General features: G+C 37.4%; 2 protein-coding genes, 1 long non-coding RNA gene and 1 pseudogene across 4 annotated transcripts in view; 2 read left to right on the forward strand and 2 right to left on the reverse strand.

The window, feature by feature from the left end:
- The first annotated feature begins 598 nt into the window (after positions 1-598).
- On the forward strand, positions 599-8153 carry LOC106174293 (uncharacterized). The gene is made up of 10 exons (XM_087011481.1): positions 599-855; positions 1736-1913; positions 2943-3056; positions 3516-3674; positions 4069-4205; positions 4612-4711; positions 5049-5149; positions 5348-5511; positions 7191-7331; positions 7712-8153. Exons 1-10 carry the CDS (start codon positions 599-601, stop codon positions 7798-7800), a joined length of 1440 nt encoding a protein of 479 aa, XP_086867607.1. The 3' UTR covers positions 7801-8153.
- Positions 7803-25810, forward strand: part of LOC147762582 (uncharacterized) — a 47310-nt gene continuing 29302 nt past the window's right edge. Inside the window, exon 1 of the mRNA XM_087010319.1 lies at positions 7803-7859. The gene's annotated coding sequence lies outside the window, so the exon portion shown is untranslated. The remainder of the gene's footprint in view (positions 7860-25810) is intronic.
- Positions 9527-11381, reverse strand: LOC147762583 (uncharacterized). The gene is made up of 2 exons (XR_015333729.1): positions 10739-11381; positions 9527-9942 (listed from the first exon to the last, which is right to left on the reverse strand). It is a non-coding gene; the product is annotated as an uncharacterized LOC147762583 (long non-coding RNA).
- LOC106163658 (uncharacterized) lies at positions 14575-24151 on the reverse strand (annotated as a pseudogene). The gene is made up of 6 exons (XR_015333993.1): positions 24090-24151; positions 21774-23800; positions 21475-21560; positions 20461-21315; positions 17887-20325; positions 14575-16728 (listed from the first exon to the last, which is right to left on the reverse strand). The product of XR_015333993.1 is annotated as an uncharacterized LOC106163658 (transcript).

Here is a 25810-nt window from a genome sequence, read left to right on the forward strand (position 1 = left end):
TCTTAAGACAAATGGGCCGTAAATTAACAGGGATTAATATATCTTGAACGCAGCTGGGTTGCTTTATTTGTAGGCTGAGAAGAAACCGCCCCTCTTATCCTATTACCTAGTGAACGAAATTTTGCCAAGTCTTGTAACGCGATTTTAATCTTAAAATGCCTCATGACCGTCCTGTTGATTCATTTACAAAGTAGGCAATGCTACGTCGTTTACAAATGCAAATAAAAACTACCCTTCCCCTACTTCCCCCTGAAAAAAAAGGCAATTATATCAGTGCATGCGATTTCTGCTACGCGTAGGCCCTACTACTTCACTGCCAGTTATGACTGGTATTTTTTAACAATTCTAAGTTGAAAAGAAGAGGACTAAAAGCCATAATTTTTTTTTTAATCTATAACGATTTGGTCATACTTCAATTCTTAATCCGTCGGACCTGTCATTTTTTTAATGGATAATTAACTTTCTGAGTCACTAGTTTACCATTTACTTGGGCCTACTTTCAAAAATGACGGACGACCGTTTTCTAACACATAAGCGAGGAAGGTCAGCGAAACGTGCATGCATTCCAACTCCTGATTTCATTCAACTAACGTAAGTAATGGAATCTGCTGAGATGAAGATGCTACGTTTTGCATTAAGAATAACACGCAAAAACAGAGGAAGAAATGAGAAGGTGAGGGAGATCAAGGGACGACGTCGACAAGACTTGGTGAGAGAGCAAAGAAGTGGAGGCTGCGCTGGTGGGGAATATCAGAAGGAGGGAAGAAACATAAGTGGGACAAAGAATGCTAGCAAAGAAACCAGCGTGAAAGAGAAAACCAAGGAGGCTGAAGAGAAAATGTGGATGCTATCAAAGTAGATGTGCAGGAGTTGGGAAAAGACGAGGACCATATAGGCCTACGTACTCGGTAGGACCGGTGCGGGTGGAGGCGTGTTATGCGCTTAGGCGGCCCATGAGAAGGGACAGAGCCAAAAGCCCCCCCCCCCCAAAAAAAAAAAAAAAAATAAATAAATAAATAAATAAATAAATAAATGAATGATTAATAATAATAATAATAATAATAATAATAATAATAATAATAATAATAATAGGCCTAGTAATAAGAGAGGTAGGCCTACTCACTCACTCATTCCAAAATACGTTTTATATATCTTAAGGGCTGATAGGCCCAAGCAACTTTTAGCTTTATAGGACAATCTGGTAGGCTCCAGAGTTCGAAGCATTTAAAATAAATTACTGGTTGCTCAAAGTGGGCCCTACAATAGAGGCCTACTATCCTTCTGATGTGTATACATGTATATCAGAATATCAACAAAATGCCAAATTGGTGCAATAAGCAAGCTCGAGAAAGGAGAAAGGAAAAGACCTGGGGAAAACATTACATAGTAGGGCTAATTTATTCATTTTTTTCCTTTTCCAAGAAAAGTAAAGAAAGTTTTCATTGAGAGACTCTATTGCATCGCCTTGGACAGTGTAACTCTAGGCCCCGGTCCTTCAACGGAAAAATGACGCGGAAGTGTAGACCTAATGTTTTACGATGTCGTGTTACTCTCCTGAAACTAAAGGAACGCCTGGTCGTGTCTGCGGACCACAGAACAAGACAGTGACGAGTAGGCTATGGGCTAAATGTGTGACGTATCATGTAAATACTCGGGTGCTCACGGAACCTACCGAAGTTTAAATTGCACGAAGAAACTAGGTCATACGCTGCATCATGTGAAGGGCAGTAAACTGAAGGCCGGCCAGTTTCAAGAAAACAGCGAGTGATTCTACTCTGTGTGCACCCAAAAGAGCACCCCAAATATATCTATCTAGAGCCGTGGCGTTCGTAAGAAAGTCCAGCAGACTTGTGCAATTCATTTTGCCAACATGGGCTGAGAAATTGTCATGGTTTCCGCAGCAAAAAGTGAAGGTAATGTCACAGGAGCAAAAGAATGTGTATTCCATTCGTTACCATTTACAGATTACATTACTTCAGTCCTAGTCTAATTAGGACTCAGCTAGCAATGTTAGAGTAAGTTTACTGCGAATATTCAGCTTTTAATGCTGTCTTGTGAAATATGTGTTCCACCAAGTAGGCCCTAGTCCTTTGTGTAGCATTTATGGGATAGGGGCACTGGACCACGTGCACCCAATACCCCCCCCTCCACCACACACACACACACACACACACACACACAACATCACCCCCACAGCCCCAGTATCTTCAGAGGTTAACATGACTCCCTCCAAATAATTATAACAAATTATAACAATATTAAAATATTGTGACAAACAAAATTGGTCAAAAGGTAAGGGGCCCCTCACACGGTGAGCATTTAGCGCGCGCCACTTGCGCTGCGCCAGATGCTCGCGTTTCTCAACTCCCCGCAAACGATGCGCTCTTTGCTCAGCAGAGGTGCTTCCCGGCCTGCCCCTAGCGGACGCACTGTGAACTGTGGGATCATGTGTTTAAGGAAACATTACATATTGTTGTTTTTTCTGATGGTAATGGATAATGGTGACCACGTTAATCAATCAGACTAACCTAACTGTGTACATTTTTGTTGACTTCGCTGGGGGCTACCATTTTTGTTTGTTTCCGGCTACTGGCACATGCGCATGCAATCGGCGCTTGCACCCCGCACACGCTGAGACATTTGCCTCAAGAGACAAAAAAAATCAAACACGTGAGAAATTTTGCTCAGCCGCGCATGAGGCAAAAATCTCACCAAAATACCCCCGCACATGAGAAAACGGCGCAGCGCAAGTGGCTTGCGCCAAATGCTCACCGTGTGCGGGCCCCTTTAGACCAAGACAATTTTGCCATTCCTACATATATTACACTGAAATATTTCTCCTCCCTACAATTTTAGATTTGCTGAGAAAAAAAATGATCTGTTGATCAAGCCAATCCTTTATAATGATAATATATAATGGTATTTTCTTGATTTTTTTCCAGTTAGCACAGCTGCCGACCCCCATACACCAGTGGAACATTCCTGGCATACCATCTACATTTTCTCTCCACATCAAGAGAGATGACCTGACAGGCAGTACTCTGTCTGGTAACAAGGTTAGTCTCATTTGTTTATTAAAGCTTTAAGCCCTGTGGCTCATCAGAATGTTATACATAAAATAAGGGGTAGACAGAACCCATCTTCTGGGTCTTCCAAAAGACTGAAATTTACAAGTTTACATTGATAGACATCTAATTTTTTCTGTTGGAAGATGGTCAAAATGGATGATGGATAGTTAGGGTATCTGTCAGAAAATATCTCTGAATCCACCCCTAAAAATGTACAAAATGAAATTGTAACCAAAGCTCCCTTACGAAAAAGTCCTATAGGATCTTATAGGATCCTATAGGATCCTATAGGAAATTAGGCCAATTTCCTATAGGATCCTATAGGACTTTTTCGTTAGGGAGATGTAATAGATTATAAGAAAATCTCAAAGTGTGGTCGATAGTTTTTAATGTTGCTGATTGTGTCAAGGCCTTATGATTACTATCCTTTTACTTTCTTATTAACAGGTGCGGAAGTTAGAATTTCTCCTTGCAGATGCCTTGATCAATAATTGCAAGCATGTGATCACTTGTGGTGGGATTCAATCCAATCACGTCAGAGCAACAGCCGTGGCTGCAGCTCAGCTTGGAATGCAGAGCCATCTGTTGCTAAGAGGAGATATCAAAGTGAGCGTCATGTCAGATTTGACAGTATAATTTTTATACAAGTATCTCATGTTGATTTTGCTATATTAACTTTGGGTAAATAATGTGTAAGATTGGATTTCAAATTAAGCTTTGAATTTAGCTAGAAAGGTTAAGAATGATTCAGTGACTTTCCTTGAGAGACAACAGGACTTTTCATGTCAGTTTCATTATTGACTTAACTTATAATCACAAATGTTAATGTTTCTTTTTCTTTTCCCAAACTTACAAAAGAAACATTTCAGAAAAAAAATAGATCATTATTGTTCTGTGTAAATTTAAATAATAAAAATTGCAAAAGATTACATCACCAGAAATGTTCAAAAATAGTCAGCTGTATTTTAGTTTATTTATTTATTATATTTTTTGGTTTCAGCATGAAGAGGACATAGGGTTTGATGGCAACTTGTTGTTGAATAGACTTTGTGGGGCAGAGATGTATATTGTACCCAGGAAGTCTCCTTACCTTACTCATCTCAAACCAAAGATGGAGAAAATTGCCAATCAAATAAAGTAATTATTCAAGTTACTGCAATCTACATTGAAATGTCTTTTCTTATTGGAGAATATTTTCAGATTTTAATTTGAGCAGTTTCTTAATTCCATAATGACATATGTCATTTATTAATGTGCTTGAAGGAAGTTGAAAACTTCAATTTTGATTGATATAATTAAAAGTTGAGAGGCAGAAGTATGTGCTCTTCTCTCATTCAGTTTCTTTTTTGAAATCAGCAATTGTTTTTTTTTTTTTTTTTGCATAATATTAATAATTTAATGTTATAACTCTCCCTTCATGACTTTATTTCTGTAGATTAATTAGGAGTTGGTTTAGATGAGATGGAGGTATGTGTGATAAACTATTGCCTGAAGACTACTGTTCCAGTATAAAATTCTACATAAGATTATGTTTCCTTTTTAGAGACGAGAGAGGAGAAAATTCATATCTCATACCAGTAGGAGGATCTAATGTTGTTGGACTGTTTGGGTACATAACGGCTTTCCAGGAAATGATTTCCCAGGTAAAGTTAAAGAAATTAGGTTTAACAATGTGGTTTAGGGGAAGGGGAGTATCAGTGTATGTATTCCCAGCTGTTTATTCAAGTTATGTGTTTGGATAATGTGTGTAAGGTTAAATTAAAGATGTCATCAAAAATATTTTCTTTCTGATAAAAAAAAGATTAATATCTAGTTTCAATGAGCTATGGAAAGTCAGTGTGGAAAAATATAGATAGAAACACCTTTTTGAAAAAAATTTCTTTCCCTGTATCTGTTGCATTTTAGAATTTTTCTTCCAGTCATTTGCTAATAATTATGACAATAAACACATTTTGAAGTAAAGAACTAATTCCACTGCAGGGTATCCAGAGAGATTTTGATGACATTGTCTTTGCCTGTGGCAGTGGAGGCACAGCTGCAGGCCTGGCATTGGCCAACTACCTCACTGGCTCCAGGCTGAGGTAAGTGAACGTCAGATTTAAGTTCTAAAAACAATTAAGGTAATTAAATTTTCTTTGGTCTTTACCCCGCCATCCTAGATTGTCCATGCATTAGCTTGCACTTAACAAAAATGAAATAATGATAATAATAATAGTAATAATAATAATAAACAAAAACTATATTGATACAGATTAGATGTTCTGTGTTTGAATTTCAAGGATTCATGCAGTTATAGTCAGTGATGACCCAAAGTACTTCCATGACCACATTAATGAGACCCTAGAGGCTACTGGTATTACAGATACCAAATCCTGTGACATTGTTGACATTATAGATGGCTACAAGGGGAAGGGATATGGTTTATCTACAGAAGAGGAGCTAGGTTAGTATGAAGGTTAGAAGTTGGAGTTAAAAAGTATTCAGACTATCAGACATAATATTAGCTGCTTTTAGACTGGTTTTGAAAGCTGGATGGCAAAACTTGGGAATTGAATCCAGTATCATGCAGTTCTTCATCATCAATCCACCCATAGACTCTTGGGACTCTTGGGACCATTAGCATACAGATTCTCTGTCTAAATAAAATCTAGAATCAACGTCCTGGTGTTAAAATTGAAACAGATCTTAAAAATATTCCTACTAAAATCTACTAGACAAAAACGACTTATTTAAAGAAATGAAAGAAGTAAATGAATGAAATGCCATTACAGATTGTATTATTTTATCTCCAAATCAAGGTTACCAAGAAGCAAAAAATATTTTGTTTACACATTTTGGTCAGTGGCATATTGTTATATGCAATCTCATCCAAAGGTGTACTGCAGGTCCAGCTTTGAAGCCACACCAATGTTCAGAGTTATCACAGTTAGCTAGCTGAGTCAAATCATTGTGTACTGTTGTTTAACAGAACCATGGTGATAAGGGCATGTGAGTTTCTTAGTGATGTTGTTTACTTGGATTTTCCTGTTGAGGTTTTTCTCTCAAAAATTTTATCAGCTGTGTTATGTTGTAAAAATGAAGTCATTTTTCTTCAGCCAACAGCTTAATATTGAAAAAGTTTTTACCTCCAATATTTCATTGTCTAGCAGAACATCTTCATCAGGGAATGAGGCTATGAGGTCTTTCTGCAGCAACCTAGCATTGTCAAGATTTTGGCAAGTGCCAAGTTAGGGTGGCACACTGAGTGTTGTGACAGCTACAGTGAAAACCTCTTTAGCAAAGTCTCTTGGAAATACCTTCCTCTGAACTATTTCAACAATTTCATTTGTCGCTTGAGTGATTTCGTCCACTGTTAGAGGTCCTGTTCTAACTTCAGCACGATTTCGCAGTAAAGACTTAAAACATTGTATCCAAGCTATGGTCTTTTGTAGCTGGTACAACTGTGAGTATCTGTTCATCACTTCTTCCAGCTTATTTTCTACAGTCTGAGATGCAGAAATCTGACAAAAACACAGCCAAATTTGTGCTGTTTTCACTTTCTTGTCATCACTTGGTACATCATCAAAGATATCTGGACTCTTAGGCCATTCTCGCTCTGGCTTCCACAGAAATTCTGCCCCTTTCAGCCACGTCTGGGTGGCACCTTCATTGGATTGGTCTAGGTAAACTCCAGGTGATGCATAATCTGCTACGTTTTCACCTGAGCTTACATAATGCCACTTTGTCTTCTAAATTCTGTGGCCCTGATGAGCTACAAAGTGAACATTATATATGCTTCTTTCAATACATTCTGCCACTATCACTGTGAGACTTACTGAAGACTGACTAAGACAGTGCCAGGTACCAAACATCTGAGACCTCAGAGGACACAGCCATGAGCTACTTCACCCAAGACCAGGATGGTCAGTTTGCTGGTCAAGTGGCCCAAGTGACCAGAGAACAGCTGGACAGAAATGTCTCTGTTCAGATTTCACCTTTTGGTTATAGCTAGTATACCCACCCATGGCACGAAGGTTTGAAAAAAGAAATTTATGTATTTGGCTTAATCTAGCTGTCAGATTGGCATTGGGATTGTATTGATTTATTTTGGTTAAATATAATAAGCTGTCTTTTACATTTAAGAGTTCATACTGGACGTGAGCACCTCTACTGGGATCATGCTGGACCCTGTTTACACTGGGAAGGCAGTGAGAGGGCTGGTCAGGGAGTTGACCACTCAGCCAGGCAGGTTCAAGGGAACAAGGATCCTGTTTCTTCATACTGGTTTGTATATTGCTACATATTCTTTCTATTGACAGAATATTTGGAGCATAGCTGAATTAACTGTTTTTGGGGCTGCTAGGTTTGAATATGACTTACTTTTCTTTTAGCTTATGTGTATTAGTGTGCTTTTTGTGATAAGTTTTATTGCTGTTTCAGTGTTTATTTATATCATTGTGTATTCTCACTTCTGACACATATTCAAAATGCTGATCACAAAAGAATCAATCAAAAATGTGCAAAGCTTAAAAAAACTTTTGACATGAACATCAACAGCAATATGTGCCAAGATGTAACATAAAGATCTCTTTATTAAAAGAAAGTACCCAGCTTTACTTTGTTGCTTACCAAAGAATTTCACCCAACAACTAATAAATTTCCAGGAGGCGTCTTTGGCTTATTTGATGGACGAATGGCTGGTACTTTGAAGGTTGATAAAAGAACAAGTAAAATCAAGCTGTGGAGATCCTGACGGAGGTCTAGAGAAGATGCCATATTGGTATTGAAACGAGAAGTTTGGCAGTTGGACAAGTAGGAAAAATTATCATTCCAGGCATTATTTGCATTCTTATGGTGTTATAGATATATACAGGCAAAAGATTTGTCTGATTTTTACCAGAATTGTATTTCAAAATTCAGTGCATGGTTTATGTTTCTGATTGCAAAGAAATGGTACAAACAGTGAAGCCATTTTTATGGCTATATGTCCAAAAAAAATGTTATATTGATCATGTTAGCAGGTATCTGTCATAGACATTGTCTACTTCTGGAAGTTATGTATTTATGCTTCAAAAAAGGTAAAAACCCTTGTATCCTATTGCTTAAGATTGAATTAAGTTTGAGATATAATTTTGTTTAATACTTCTGATTTAGCTAAAACAAAATGTATGCCTACTTCGTTGCATGTTAATGCAACGTCAGCCTTGCCATCCCATCTTACAGTGCCTAAAAGAAAAGGGAGTATCACAAATACGAGAGAAAACTGATCAGTTTTTCTGCAGTTTTCTTTTTTTCTTATTTCAAAAGTACATTGTCTAAAAGAAATGGGAATATCACAAATAGGAGAGAAAACTGATTAGTTTTTCTGCAGTTTTTTTTTCTTATTACAAAAGTTTTTATTTAGTTTTAATATAATAGATGCTTGAATGGGTGTAGGTTTCCTGAATGTGAACCAAAGGCTAGGTTGCTTGCAGGCACATGTTGTGCAGTCACCTCAACATGATAAGTTGCTGCTGTTTATACACACTAAAGGTGTATGGGTACTGGAACTGTTTCACGTACATGTTGCAGCAATGTTTTTTTCTGCTTGAGTTTTGAATTGATCATTAAGAGTTCTTTCTCTCTATCTCTTGGGGCCATTGGCCTCATATCTTTCTGCTCATCGACCTGTGACACAAAATTTTCTCCCACTAATTCTCCAACATTCATCATTTTCACATTTCCACTATCCATAAGCCGACCTGCAACATGAAGTAAGGGATCCAAAATCCGGCCGGTCAATTCGTCCCATTCTAGTTTACCAAATTTCTTACACCAGGAAGGGGATTCTTAATCCTGCAAAGCCAAGGCAATCAAAACACTGTCGAAAAAAAAGTCCAGGACTGTATTTGGATCATTTCGGGTCTATTAATATACTTTTTGCATTTTTTTTTTTTTTGGTTTATTGCACTCATTGACCCCAATTTAAGAAATGTTGCACATATGCAACGCTGGGCTTTAGTGATAACAAAGGATACATGTTTCAGACATTTATTGACCTAAAATATGTTCCTAAAACACAATTCACAACACAACTAAACTAAGTTTTTACAGATTTATGGTTTCCATCGATTCATAAAATGAATTAAAAACAACTGAGCAGTTCTATGTCTCCAAGTTTTACCTTCAAATCACCAATCACAAGAGATTCAAATTGCGAATTGGACTGTACTTTACTTATAGAAACATCTATCTGTAGCAATATAAAACAATCTCGACTATCACAATACATCATCACACCTCTTTTATACCACTAACACTTCCTAAATTCTTACTTCTGTGATGTCTGCTGTGTGAAATAAACTACACACTCCAAGTGGCACTGCCTATTATTGAGTGGATTGTACTAAGAGCAGGGGTGTAAGGTGTCTGTCCTTTATACTTGGAGAGAGTCCCTCTCCCTCCTCTCAGCCCAGCGGAGATCCCTGTCTCTCTGCAGGGTTCTGCCAAGGTCTCAAAAAAGGGGGGAGAATTCTCCCCTCCGAGCTAAAAAGTTGGGGAGATTTTGAGAAATAGTGGGAGATCAGGAAAAATGATATTTTACGTAAAAACATACACTGCTAGTCTGTATTGGTATTTTATTAAAGTTCACAAACTGAACTGATTCAACTTTGGAAGTGATTTTACATAGACTGTATGTATATACAGTTGCAAATGATTTTTTTTATAAAAACTTTCACTTTAAGGCTACGAGCCAACAATGATACACTGCTAATCTGTACTGTCCATAGCATATGCCTCATTATCATAGCGGAGTCAAGAATAATCTCTTAACCAATCGTGTTGAAATTTCTGTGGCACTACTTTTGGTTTCTTTCTTTCTTTCAGGCCCTTCGATGGTATTTGGTCTGCAGACCTAAAATTAAAAAAAAGTTAAATTTTCTCCTACTTACAAACTTATAATTTCTGCAACCAGACACCACAATCCAAAATAATTTTTAGGTTTTGATGATTAATCATGACTTAATTAACACTTTTATCAGGAAAAATTGTGTTTGGGTGTTATTGTTTGGGAAGGACATTTTAATCTTTGATTTATCGTTTTCACAATATTGACTACTTTTTAAGATAAAGGCTAAAGCAAAAAAAATATAGGTAACACATTTGGTTGAGTGCATTCTATGAAAATATCCTTGATTAGAAGGCCCTACCTTTTTTTTCAAATTAGTATTCTCACACATTTATACATATCAGAAAAACTCAAACAGGAATAAACATATCAGAAACAGGTCTCCTTACTTCTTCACTGAAGTTAAACATTTCCTTTTTTTCAACTTTTTATTCTCTCACACACACACACACACATATATATACATTATAGAGAGATAGGAATAAACATATCAAAAACGGGCCTCCTAACTTTTTAAACTTCTTTTTCATATTATCATACTCACATAGGAGGAATAAACATATCAAAAACGGGCCTCAGCTTCTTTTTCATATTATCATACTCACGTAGGAGGAATAAACATATCAGAAACGGGACCCGTCATTTTTTAACGTTTTTTTTTTTAACTTTCATACTCACATGTAGAGGAATAATCGTATCAAAAACGGGTCTATTACCTTTTTTTACTTTCTTTCACATTTTCAATTGAAGTGTCAAGTGTCCTTCCAAAACGTAAAATAAAAATGCCACGGAATGACCATACCTTTATCGTCGACGAACTGTCAGTTTCATCTGGAGAAATTTGTTTCTTCCTTTTCTCAGACTTGTCAGGCGGAGAGACGGATTTACCTGACTTTGGCATAAAACTAAAAATAGATCTCTGTTTCTTAACTTTCACTTTCGGCGAGGAAGCCGCCATTTTAACCACGCTTCACCAGGCTGAATATCTGTCGCGCGAAATGAGAGAACCAATAAAACCGCTCACAGATTCGTGTGCTACTTTAGGCCGAGTGCAGCGGAGTCACCCGAGGATTGCCGATTGGACTGTAGTCATGAAGGGGTACTATTGATATTACGACAACAAATGACGACGCTGCTTGAAACGATCTCTTACGAGGGTACACATGCAGTAAAACATCGTCGCAATATGACGACGTTACAGACACTGTGTTAACAAGTCAATGCAGCGGACGATGCGAAGAAATTTATACCGGTGATGATTATTTAGATAAACAATTTTAGACGCCACTCTCATTGTGTCTTTTATCATCTCAAGAACAATGATAGCACCCTCACTCGGTTTGTATGCGAGAATTTTCGCATCTTTGGTAATTTTTGTGCGAGAATTTTATTTTTTTGGCGAGAATCTCGCAGAATCGCGGCCTCGGCAGAACCCTGCTCTCTGCCTCTACTTGCCACTGTTGGTTTGCATTTTGGACAAGCCCCAGTATCATTCGGCATCTTACTCCTGTATGGGAGACTTCATCACCAAAGACAACTTTGGCAATGCTGCGAGGAATGCAGTTACGATCTGCAGCAACAGCAACAGGGTAGAGATGTTGAGGGACGGAGTTTGGGCGCAGATTAAGTGCCTCACTGTCAACAAAGTCTGAAACTTCAAGCACGGTCTTTGGCCAAACTTGTGGAATGGGAAAATCTGAGATTTTGGTTCTATTTAACAAAGTTGTTCCTACTCCTTGTAGGTGCCACATTCAGACATTCCATGGGACAGATTGTCAAAATAGGCACGTCGTGCCTGCGGCGCCTCAGGTGTCTCTGGTTGATCATGACTGGTTTCCTGCCGAGGTGATGTGGCTGGCTCAGGTGCAGGATGGGAAGAGCAAGGCACATCTGTTGTTCTGGCTTTCAATTTTACTATGTCCCACTCGATACCAGAACTGCAGTATTCAGGCTTGTTTATCAAGCATGAGTGACAGAAGCATGACAGTCTCCTTGTGGCTAGAACATTTTCTTGAATGCTCTTAATACTGTGGAGCTTCCTGGTCCCGGGCAGAGTCTTTAAGGACGCTGATGATATTGTATGGTCAACATCCCCTGAGTTGATAATTCTAAAAGACTGTCTTGTATGGCAACAGCCGTGGTTCTGCTCCACGGTTAGAGTGTAATTCTCTGTGCAATGTGTGTACATATCACTGGTACTCTGTATAATTGTACCTGTGAGAAATTTTGCCATATTATGATTTTTTGTAGTAAGACCACGTAAGGGATTGAAGAAGTAGGTCTTGCGGGTGGTCAAGGAAAATTTCTGTGCAATCTATGATACAACGGAGATTTTTGTATTTTGGATAAAAAATTTGTGGAAGGTTGGAATGAATGAATTCTTTAGGAGGATAAAAAATGAATGGTTTCAAACAAAAAGATAGCACTTAAATCCAAACATTGAGGGTTTTAGAACACACTGAGGGACTAATTTTAACATGGTCTGCCAAATCTTGGGAAAGGAGGGCAAGTTGTACTTTCATTAAAACTAACAAAAACTCGTCTTTTAATTGAATTTTTCTTTTGGGGCCATGTTTCTTGGGTGAAATTCCAAACTTGTCAGGCTTTAAAGTAAGCAAAGTGATTTTAACTCAAAGTTGCTCAAAACAATATTATTAATGATAACATTGTCAATGTTAAGATATTCAAATCGTATTATAGTCCATCTTTCATCCGTGCAACAAAGTAAATTTCATCTGCCAATACCAATGACTACCGAGTTCATGATCCTCTGATGAAACCTTTTGTAACAGAAGATAGAATGTTCTCCAAAGTGAAACAAAGTCAACAAAGAATTCAGAATCTCAGGCTTAGGCTTAGGCTCCATACCATTTCCATAACTGTATATTTTAACAAAATTAATGTCCTCAGAACATTTATCTGGTAATATTACTAGTCCGTCACTTAATACATATTTCATCAGTTACCATATATTTCTCATATTTAATGTCAATATCAGGAAATACAAAAATCCATTCACCAACTGGATCCACAGTTTTTCCTCGAATTCACCAGTTCCACATGAATGAACATCACCATGACGTTTACGTTAAAGCGAATTGTCCTTTTCTATCGATCTGCAATACCAACACACCAATCCTGGAGTCATATACCATGGCAAATGAACAGATTTCATATGACATCCAAGATGTCTTTTCAAGTTAGTACTGGACACCAGACACAATCCACACTGAACTTCTTTCCTCTGTTTCTTCCTGCACTTTGAGTGGGTAGCTTCCTCCCCCTCTTCACCAATTAGGACAGTAGGATCTTCCACCATATCTTTGTCATCATAATCAGGGACAAAATAGGCTTCATCTAGCATGTCTAAATCATCCATATCTGAAATAAACTTATACAATGGTTTATTTTCTGGAATAAAAATGACATGATAATGATCTTTTATTTCAAATGAAAGTTAACAGTATTACGTTAATAACATAGTATTACATCACTAACATAGTATTACAGCCTTGCCGCATTTACTATGTACACCTATTATTCAAACATAAACTAATTCAAATTACTTTTATAATAAATTTCTATGGAATATTTTATCATGAACCTAGCTCTGCTACCATTATACAATAAGAAAAGAATTGTTACCTCAACAATTCCTAATCCGACTACATGCAAAACTATAATCTAAAAAATATGAAAGTAGGTGTTCATTGCATCTGATCAACAACAAAATTCAAACAGATATTTAGAAAACATATACCAACTTGGACTGTTGATTTGATCAAGTTACCTGAAATATAATATGAAGTACAAACTATCAGATACTTTATGAATATCTCTTTATTTTGTCATATGTCTCTCTTAATAATTGTTAAGTTTATGTCTTAAATAATAGATTAGTTTAAGGCATTCTTACTTTGGTTTTTTATTTTCATATTGTTCCAGGTTCTCTATTATCCAGTCATAGCCTTTTTCAACCAGTATTCCCTCTTTCCACATTTTTCCAAGATATATCAAAGTTTTTGACTCCCATAACGCAGTCACTTCCAAATTTCTTATGGCATAATAATATAAAGTTTCTGGATTTTCAATCCATTCTCTAGACCATGGAAATTCTTTCTTCTTTTAATATTTGCAACATATTGGTTTCATTCATAATCTAAATAAAAATACAAATAATTAAATTCCTTTTATTTTAGCACTGCCGAAAATTAAAGGAAGTATTAATATACAACTATATCTTAACTAATTAACAACATATACATCAACATAATCATTCTAAGGTAAAATCTCTTAAATGAGATGGCATCTTAATTTGTCTACCAAATCTTGATCTTTTTACAATTGGTTCCACCAGCTGTGATAGTAGTAACATCCGTACTATAAGTAACAAAAGAATTTCATTTTTTTCTATTGTTATGTCATTTGAACAATGGAAAACCTATAGCGAACAATGGGGGATGTTTACAAAATAAACAAACAATTTTTTAAGTAAACAAACAAGACTCCCTATTTTTGTTTACGTTTTACTATGGTAACGGATGACGTCACAGAACGGGCCTGGGCTTGATATTAAAACAGTAGGAGATTTTAAAGAATTACTAAGGATAAAGGGCATAATATAGTGACAAACAAGTATAGTTGTAAATAAAAACATGATTTTATTAAAATCTTCCAGCATTGTAAGAAGTTGATTATAGTGATTTAACAGTTGTATGTACACATTAAAACAATGGACATAAATGTCTATTTTACTGAAAGATAATAATTATGATACATAATTGCATTACAAGTTGATTATAGTGAATTAACAGTTGTATATACAGATTAAAACACCAAAACAATGTATGTACAACAAAATGAAAGATGATAATTATATAAACAACACTACTCAGCAGTTTATGAAATTTAATAGCCGTATGGTAGTGTATCAAATTAGTCTTGCTGAATGACACGTTTAGTGTACACAACCCGGTAAACTTTATCCTCCCTTTTAGAGAGCAGTTCTTTATTCAGAGTGTCTCTCACAATTTTATGGTGTGTAGTGGTTGACACCTCTTTCGGACCTATACCGTGTACCATGTTACGCAAAGTCTCATAGTTCACTATTTGGGAGGTTTCATAATTCAGTGAAATACCCCTCACTTTACAAATTGTCTTTCCCTTTGCGGTAACGTATGCGTAGTTTTTAGGGCCGCCCGACACGAAGGTGGTGATGTGGTCCCCCTCATCCAACTCGTCGGTGAAGTCGCCGAAGTAGCTACCCATGATGGTATTCAGGTAGGCGTTGGTTTGTGCACTGCCATCGTCCAGGAAGATGATTGAGTCCGTGTCAAAGTAAAGAACGTTTCGATCCAGGACCTCTATGGCGCTGTAAAGAACCATACGAGCGTGGGCGGTGGTGTACGCGGCTATGACGACGTTGGTCTTATCGGAGCATTCATTAAACTCAGATTGGTGTTTGTAGTGTACCTCCACCATATCATCGGTTAAAAACATCACGTTGGTGACATCGATGGATTTGTTCAACAGCAGCGCAAAGTACTCGTCCACCTCGGTGACGTATTCGGACTGTGTCATGTTCATTCATTGACCGAATTTGCCTGAAATAACAAAAATAAAAAATAATAACATAACTATGATAGTAAGGATAGTGAAAATGCACGAATGAGAAGTACTGTAATATTGTATGATGTGAATAAACAATGTGTAAACATAATAACGCATCAAGGACAGATGTAATATGCAAATGTACGTACTTTGTTATTACTGATATTTACAGTGAGTGGTAAATACAAATATTGGAATCTTGCGTGAACCGCCGACATAGTGTATGTAATAAATGAATGCTAACTCTGTTTATACGTACCCCAAAAACTGTTAAGCATCAGTTTAGACAAAGCTTTAAGACCTGGGTTCTTCTTAATTTGTCTAGGGTCTAGTCGAATGCCCTCTTTGGTGAAGTAGGAAGCAATGTAGTCTCTTTTCAGCTGTGGTGTCGTGCAATCTGGTGGGTGGCCGCTGGCCTCTTGTTTGAGCTTGAGAAATGTATTGATATAGTCAGAGAAAAGACCCCCCGTTTTTGTGATTGGGTTGTATTCGCTAACATGATCATAATGCCAGACCTCGTGCATTTGTTTAATCACATAGCCCTTGGAAACAGCCTTTTTTAACTCGACCGTAACCCATGTACCTGTCATACAACGCTCTTCGTCACTATGCTCACACCGCGTCTGCTGCAGTGTGTCAGCGCATGTGCGACAAAGAGGAAATGTTAGTTTCCCTTGTGATCTATAGGGAAGGACAGGATGATAAAGGCCGCGAGGAGGAAGAATAGTACATTTGACTAAACCTTCATACTCGCTAAGAGGACCAAAGTTTTCGGTTATGATGGTGGGGTGACAGAGGGGGTATGGTTTCTATTTGTTGACATAGGGATATAGACTACACACGTCAATGTAACGTATTTTCTGTCCCTGATCTGCCTGACAAAAAAGCTTGACTGCGTTTGTCCTGCCCCCGTAAAAGGCTTCACGAGGATCAATACAATCGACAACGTTCACGCTATCCACTATTTCTTTCACGCCAGCATCCTCCCGTATGACCCTGTCAAACTCACACTCCCATACCTCTATGTAGTTGAAACCTAAAGATTGAAGCGCATGCTTCTCAGTGTTCTCAATAATTTTTTTTAAATCCGAGTCCATGGGACTCACATGTTTGACAAAATGTGAGTCCCATGTAAATTTTCCGAGTCCTTCTCTTGAAGAAGAAAAAAAAATAAGTACCATTTAGAATTGCACAAATGTGTTTATTGAAATACATGTAACAGGTCAAAATTATGTAAAAATATAGCAAAATAAAAATATAACATCTTACAAAACATCTTTTTAAAAATAAAATTCTGCAGACTCATTGTACCAGGACTAGTCTACTAGAGAACGAAACTCAGTAAGTTTCTGTCAAATAAAACCAGTACTTTTCTGTTTTAGAAATAGAAAAGAGAAAGAAGTTCTGGCTTTTCCACCTACAACAGTCTGGACATAAATAATCAATTTTTTGAAAATTGCAATGTCGCAACTTTCATCCACTTGAATGCCTATGTATTTACTTTTCTCTATGGCATTTTTCATGTCATCCTCAATAGTATCTGACAGACACTGAACCATTTCATTTACCACTCCAGCTGACGTATAGTGTCCCTTCATTGACTGAAGTAGGCAAAGGTCCGGGTAGAGATTTAGAGCCAAGTTATGAGATACCAAAAAGTACACAGTTTTCATCTGATGACCGAGGTTGTCATCTGTTTTTTGTTCCGCTGTGGATATAGCCCGCTGTAGAGCTGACTGGCCCTTAAGAGTAGAAGCCGCTTGCTTATGTTGTTCGGACTGCACGTGTCGAACAAGTGTAGATCTCTGGTAATCACTGCATCCCGGATCAGTTGTAAAAACGTTACTCTTCTTGGCACGTTTACAAATGGAGCAAAACATAAAGTTGTCCGTGACATAAAGCCAGTCTTTAAAACTGGGATCTTCCAGCCAGGTTTTGTTGAAAGTCCGGATCTTTTTTTAGCATGGGACTGCGCCATTTTGAGACATTACAACCACCTGCATTCGGCACACCTCGGGTCTTTTTCGTCAGGTATAACCTCGGCCGTAATGAGCGCCATTTTGCGTATTGCGTCATTCGGTAGATGGCGCACTAAGTGACGTGACAGGCCCAGCAAACTGCCAAACACGGTGTGTTTTTGTAAATTAATACACTAGTTTCACCAATCACATCACTCATTCTGTATAATTTCCGTGGTCACTAAGATAATCATCCCTTTCAGTTGTTTTTTTTATCTCTCCCACTAATCACCCGCCTAAACAGGACCGCATTTTTTTTCGTCCCTGGGACGAAAGGGTGTTGATTATTTTACGTCCTTTTTAATTTCATTGCGTTTTTTACATATTGGGACGCCGTAAATAAGAACACTGCTTCTTATCCACCGTCCTTTCTAGCAACTCACCCATTGTTATCAAACTGACATTGTTGATATTGTAACTGTTGTAACATTTTGGACACCCATGCCAAAAACGCCCCTGATACTCGTAGACAGTGTTAGTTGTTGACGCCCAACCATCAACGACAAACTTTCCTATTTTCTTTTCTCCCTGATTATGAGCATGCTGTATAAAGACATTGTCACGCTCCGCCCTATACTGCTCTCTCGCACCGGTAGACATTGAATCAGAGCCATAAAAATTAGTGGCGGGCATTTTACCCCTATAGTCTTGGTTTTCAGGGGTATTAAAGAAGTGGGGGAAGTAGCCCTTTGACAGGGATTCATCTAGACCAAATGCAGCGGGAAGTTTGTTGAGTGCCATGGGGAGGAAGCTGTAAGAATCAAGAACAGTTATATCGCCCACCTTAATAGAAAGCACCTTGGCGCCTCGTAATATCACCTCGGGAACAATACATTGGTCTTTGAGCCATTTTAAGAGGAAAAAACCATAACCAGACATGTTGTGTGCCAACAATATAGCCCCATTATGTATGATCATATCCTCCTCGTTATTCTCACATTCATACTCATCACCATCAAAACATGACGATGCTCCAGGATTCATTCGTTTACTGCGACCTCCTTTGTTTTTTCCTTTCCTTTTCCTTTTACCTTGTGCACGTTCAAAACTCTGATCTTCAAATACCCATTTGCAAAATTCATCAACACACGAGGGCCCCTTAAACACATGTTCATTTTTGCCACATAGCTCACATGTACTAGTGGGGGTTACGTCTAAATTTAGACAGTGATGACATACCCTGTGAGCAACCACTAGATTAGGGGTATGAACATGCGATGGCTGCGCTTCAAAATAAAAAAATATGAAAGGGCGTTTTGAACCAGGTTTGAACTTACCAATGAAATTGGCAGCAGGATTCTCATCGATATACATAAGTAAATCGTCATCATCCACATCACGGTCATCTCTATCAATTTGCATGTAACATAAGTGACCGTCTTTGACGTACTTATTACATGACTTGCACTTGTAAGTGTAACACACGTTTTTTCTCCCTTTTATGATCGACAAATTTAGTGCACTTTTTACAAAGAGTAAATCGTCGGCAGGTTGACCATCTACCTTGTTCGGGTACAAGTGTATGATTTCTAAAACAGCTGTCAGAGAGGAAATTTCTGCTACACTGATCGCAATGACGCCATGTTTCAAACTTGCATGACGAATCCCTTTTACACCTCTCGCAATATTTTTCGCACGAATGGTCACCCATGTGATCAACACCTATATTGCATTCCGTACAATAGTAGGCCCTACCCATGAAACCTGTTATCGAAGTTATGACATCATAATGCCCCTTATGGTAAAATAAAAACAGTTCCTTCAAAGCTGAAGGCCCTTTATGAATTAAACTCATAAAGTGATCTCCAGAAAACACAGATATTTGATAATTACTCAAATATGACTGAAACTGTTTAATTTCAGGGACACCACAAGGACCTAACAGTACTCCAGCTCTTGTATGCAAGTCTTGGGCTCTTTCTAATTGTTCACGACAGCGCTTATTTACGATTGTTGCATATTCGGGGTCATTATCTGCTTTGCAACCAATGCACGCGCTAAGCACAACTGATCTCCCGCCCCGTTATGTATTTGGATGACTGAACGCTTTGCGTGGAGAAAGCTCTGCATACCCATAGACCCTCGTTTTAATCTTGCTCCACCAGGGCGTGGCATACTGACATGACACACAGTTAAAATAATAGATGCGTCAAGTCTTAACTCCTCGTGAGACTGTAATACTCTTATCAATTCGTCCAAAAAGAGATCCACTGTAAATTCAGATACCCTCGTGAACGCTATTGATATGGGATACTCTAACGTGTCAGATTGCAAGACAATTCTGACCAAATCATGAGGAAGCATGTTCTGCACTAAGTCGTCAAATATGTTTTGGAAAAGCTCACGTAGGAAGGGGATCATAGAATTTAAACTTCTATTTTCTAAATGGGAGAACGTGAGCTGATAGTCCGTGTTTACAGTAGAAAATTTTTTCATGCGCCGTTCATTGACTCGTCGCAGATTATAAAACCTTCTATAATCTACCCCCATCCCGAGTTCACCTTCGAACTGATCTACATGATTTACTAGCTGATCGTCTGTTACATTTGAATCATCCCATAACTCATCACCACTCTCATGCTCCGCATTCAATAAATCATCCTCATTCCTCATGTCTTCCCATAAATTAGAAACGGACCCCTCAGACGTTGTGTCACCCATGCCAAAATAGTGTTAAAGGCACATGTAATAAAAGGAGGGTAATGTAAGGGGTGAGGGTAAGGGAATCTCAAGCTCAAGAAATAGCCACTGTGGGTGATACCTATAAAGATAAAAAATCAAATCAGTCCCCCCGTTTTCAGACAGCTAAACATTTTAGACACAATATTAACGATACTATACAAAAGTTTAAACGTGAATTAAATTACGTACATTGACTGAATGTTCAGTAACTTACATTTTGTGTGCTCCTACACTGTCTCTCCATTGCTGCGACATCACCCAACCGACGCTAATGCCCAAATGACGCCGAAGCCACGATGATTAATATTTAGAATAATGAAATAAAACTTCTGACCAATAAAAATATCCCACGTCACATAAAATTACGTATACCATTGTGTTGTTCGCGGGAAAATGTAGGGTAACAACCGTGAGAAAATGCTGTTGATTATTCATATGCCCTGGCCTTATATTGTCCTCCCTGTTCACAGAATCAACACCAGCCTCTTATAATTTCAATGCCAGTCTCTTAACGTAATCTCTTCACAAAAGATTGTGCAGTTAGCACAACCACACGCTATTGAAAGTCTCATAGAACTGCTGCCAAATATCGTAACAATATATTATCTTTTGTGGCGACGGTAAAATCATTGTATTGGCATTTGATAATAACCTTTTAATCCATACTGTTTTTCCTGAACCAGTGGGCCCTGCTAAAAGAGCAGTGAAAGGGTGTTTTAGATGTGTATCGTACATGTCCAAAAATGTAATTGGCATTTATCGGCTTGACGGGTTTACTTTATAACTTTTATCACGTGTTATACACAAACGATATATTATTTCCCATGGCGAAAAGTCAACATGTTCATCGCATACTTTCTTGTATTGTAAAAACTAATCAACAATAACACCGTTTATTTTCACAAAAGGTTTAATTTTCTATTTTCTATATAGTTACATACAAAAATCGAGGAAGAATGTGACATGGTCTGATCATCCTATTTAAGGGTCTTTCTTCTTCTTTGCTAATCGTCAGGCATGGTCAGATCATCTGATGTTATGGTCATTCTTCTGCTGTTAATCGTCAGGCCTGTAATTAAAATAAACAAACAAATCAATTATATTACGCACGCATATAATGCTTCTTACCGACAACAAAAGAACACGTGTACACATTTTATTTCCATTACTTATTTTTCTAATTTAAGTCCAGTATTCCCCCTCGATCAAGTACATTTTTAGTGTTTACCAGTTTTAATCCTGCTGTTCTAGTTGTTCCTCTTCCTCATCTTCTTTTTCTTCGTCCTCTTTGGGAAGACCTGTATATTGCTCCAACTTTTAGAAAAAAAAAAAAAAAGCATTTAATTACTCATTACAATTCCATCAGCATATAACGCTTATATATATATATTTATTTTAGCGCTGTACTTCTGTTAACATTTAGTGATGTAGTAATGTGTACATTATTTATATATATATATATATATATATATATATATATATATATATATACATGTATATGATTAGTTAAATTAATTGTTAACTTACCTCTTCATGTAGGTCACAAATGGTGTATGCAAACTGGTCCATGACCAGCTTGCACAGCATTGGCTCCCCCATTAATGTTTTTAATGTTTTCATGCTGATGCGTGCGTAATTCTGCACGCAAAAGTTTATGCAGCACGCCCTAAGGGACGTGCATGATGCAGCATCCCATCCTATTTGCCATTGACATTAAGTCAATGACATTTTCCGTATTTATACTTGTGTAAATTTGCTCCTCGCACAACTCCTCAAGCGTTGCTGCATTTTCCTCCCAAATAGCCTCCATGGTGTATTTGGAAGGATACCAGAGCATTGTTTGAAACGTGGTATTTATACCCCCTCTTCCCTTAGTCTCAGCCAATCTGTATTATGAACGTGATTATGAAATGATTGACAGTTGATAATCTCATACTAACACAGCCATGTTGAAGCCAGTCTACCACCCCCTCCACTACTCTAACCCTCACCCCCTCCCCCCTTTCTTTCCGTCATTTCTTAGTTAAGAAAGATACGTCTAATGAGCATTCTCGTGTTCATTGCAGTTGTTGTGACGAGTGGTCTGCAGTGCTTTTGCCATATAGCTGTCATACTTGTAATTTAATGCCTTAAATGAATTTTCAGTTTTCTGAACTTTTCATTGAAATAGCAACTATAAATATGAGCAACTCCATTTAGTTCAATCTAATTTCCAGAAGTTTATAAGGTTGTTATATAACATTATGTGTCCTGAATTATATAGATGTGCAGGTTAAATGTTTTCAGGATGTATACTTATATAATCAATTTACAGGTCAAGTTTGAAGAAGTCTGTTTAGAGTCACACTAGGTAACTCAATTAAACAAGAAGCAATATATTTGATTAACAAATACATTCACCTCAAATGTATTAAGGAATGGTCCTCTGCCTTGTAACTATATTATTCACCTTGATCAATCAGTTTAAGTTATCAACCTATTGTCCAGTAGTAGAAGCCATTTAGTGCTCAGTCTGGAAGTCTTCCCTATCACATGTGTAATTGAATTAAAGTGACCACTCTGGCAACCCACCTGGCTGGGAAGCCAATGTCCAAAAATGTAATTGACATTTATCGGCTTGAAGAGTTTACTTTATACCTTTTATCACGGGGTATACACAAACGATATATTATTTCCTGAGTCTTTCCATGATTAAGTTCTACGTGTTTCTAAATGGCTTCTACTATTATCCTTACAGCATCTGGTTTTCAGCGGTCAATGTTCAAGTTTTATAATTAGCCTGGATATGCTTTAGCTTTGATCTATGTGGTAATGTGATTTATTAGGAGGGGCCTGGACATTTTAATTAAGATAGTGGTTAGGGAACATCTAACCCTACATGTGAGGTGATAAAAATTGCAGTAAAATTGATAACCGTTTTTCATTCCCAAGCTATATTTCGTAAGTTCGGGGTGTACTTAGTGACACGGTACAACGTACACAAAGAGGCAATCGCCATTAATTAATATGAACTTTGAATTTCTCACCATTTGTTTCATTCATCTTATCAGCTGTGTTCGATTCAGCTACACTGTCTTCTGATTTCTTACTTCCTAAAGGAATTACTGGTTATAAACATACTACATTAAATTTCCACTTATCCTAAAAAACAATTAACATGCCAAATCCTGGCCTTGAGTTATTAAAGGTGCAAACCGTTCATTAAAATTACAGTATATAACTTAAACTGTACAATTCAAACATTACTTATCTGAGTACCATGCATCCTTTTAATATTAATGTGTTATTATCATCAAATAATGTCATGAAGTAAATTAAGTATCTTTATATAAGTAGTTTTAGCCATCTGTTGAAAGATTCACCTGATGATTTTACCTTTTCTATGTTTGTACCAGTTCTTACTGTTTGCCTGGCTCCGTGTTTCACTTTCTATTTGGATTATTTCATCCACAGACAACCGATGTGAAACTTAGCTGCATTTCTTGGAACTCTTTACTTTCAAAATCCCAAGTTTGTATCTGTTCTGACACCTTGTTACGGATGTTCTGCAGTGGCTAAAATAGATGGAACTAATGAAATAAGAACCCGAATACCTTACTACACAAGGCAAATCTTATTACGTTAGTTTTTATAAATGTGAGTATATCTAATTTACAGGAATGAATGATAAATCCTAAAAATGTATGTCTACATATTAATGGAGGTCATAATAACCATTTTTCAGTGTACTATTTTGTTTAAAATGATGGAGTTTATTTTTGAAGTTCCATTGACGTACAGCCCATTTGGGTGGTGTCTCCCAGTGAAGGTTGCATCTGCACATGGTTTTTATTCTCAACTTACATGTGGTTGGAGCACATTCTCTTTGTGTTCTGGATGAGCACCTACAAGGTTTACTGACTTCTGAAATTTAACATAAAACAAATGAACAATGGTGAGAAGAAATTATATTCAATTATTGGCATTATATTATACTACCAGTAAGCTAATCATGAAAAAAGATTTTTTTTAGATTGCAGAAAGACGAGGAATTTTTTGCCATCTTTTTCAGTAATTTAATTGTAAAGTTTCTGCGACTTGGTAATGGCATGTGTACCTTAATTATTACTTTTGCAAGACTAATCTTTGCCAATGCTAATGTACCTCACTACTGCTCCATAAACCGGCCAACATCAACTTCCTCACTGAGCCTTCAGGCACCCTGCTCACAAAGTTATCCAGTCTAGGTTTGGGGAGGGATTGCTTAGTTGGTGGGAGAACAGCATATTCTCCTTTACATTTTGAATGACCTATGCTGATGGGATCTTTGCCTGGTTGATACCTTACAAAGTCCAAGTCCGAAAATTTTCCTGGGACGGTCACACTGCATTTTCTTCTACCCCACTCCTTGAGTTTTTGTGAACAGGCCAGTTCTTCAGGGATTTCAGATAACCCAGACAGCCTCATGTCATTCAGACTAAACAAGACTGCAACATGTTTGCATTTTTCCTGCCCTCCTGCCTTGCACTTGCAGTAGGAGTAATCAATCTTGCCATTTGCCAAAATATCAATTTGTGAATTGTACCAGCTGTCCTTTATGAAACTCGCACCAACAACTGCCCTAACTGAGAATAGATTATCAATTTTTACAGAATGTTCTGAACTTTGCCCAATTTATACATATTGTACCCGCCAACGCTATCCCAGCAGGCACACAACATTTAATTCAATGTTGATCCAACATTGAGTCACAATGTTGAGTTTTTGTTGAATTTAATATTGAAAGTGAAGTGAAGCCCATTTTCAAATATGACCTGTAAAGTATTCTAGCAATATCTATCACAAGGCCAAAACAATAGTTCAAGTTCTTCAATTGGTACTTTCTTCCACCTCCGTTTTTTTTTTGGGGGGGGGGGCCCATTTCAGATAATTGACGATACTGTCCGAGACTTCTTTCTCTGTTCAGCCATATCTTGATATCATGACATCTGAAAAAAAAAAGTGAAGTAAAAATGTAAGCATATATGTATTGAACAAACACTGGCAGGTGTGCCTATTGTGGCTTATTGAGGGATTCTAAGAATGAGGTTAAGATTGGGCGTTAAATTCCAACTAGGGTGCAAAATGTAAGAACTATTTTTTTAGCCTTAGCTGCCCAAACTGGAGATGATAGATATTGATAGCGGTATTACCAACATTAGTTTATTACAAAAAATCAAATTAGGCACAAATTACAACTGTAAATGTAAAACAAACTGCAACATTAATTTAATTACCTTTGATCACCGTACAGAAGTTGCTGTGCCCAAACGGAAAATTTTTTTTTCTTTCCTGATAAATTCATTCCAGCCATGACTCTGTTGGTCATACAACTACAAATAATATTTATAAAATAAAGGATATCTTGAATAAAATCAGAAATGTGTGGGTTTGATCAAGAAAAGTCCAAAAAGTTGGAATAATAGTTTTCAATTTGTAGTTCTACTGATCCTGATCCGGCGGATTCCACTGAAAAATCGTCCCCACACAGTGAGCTATCAGCTGAGCCAACGGCCTCGAATGACTGTCAGCTCAGCTGTTTCCTC

This window comes from Lingula anatina, chromosome 4 (assembly GCF_051362555.1).
Source record: "Lingula anatina isolate TDL-2025a chromosome 4, LinAna3.0, whole genome shotgun sequence".
NCBI classification, from domain to species: Eukaryota; Metazoa; Brachiopoda; class Lingulata; order Lingulida; family Lingulidae; genus Lingula; species Lingula anatina.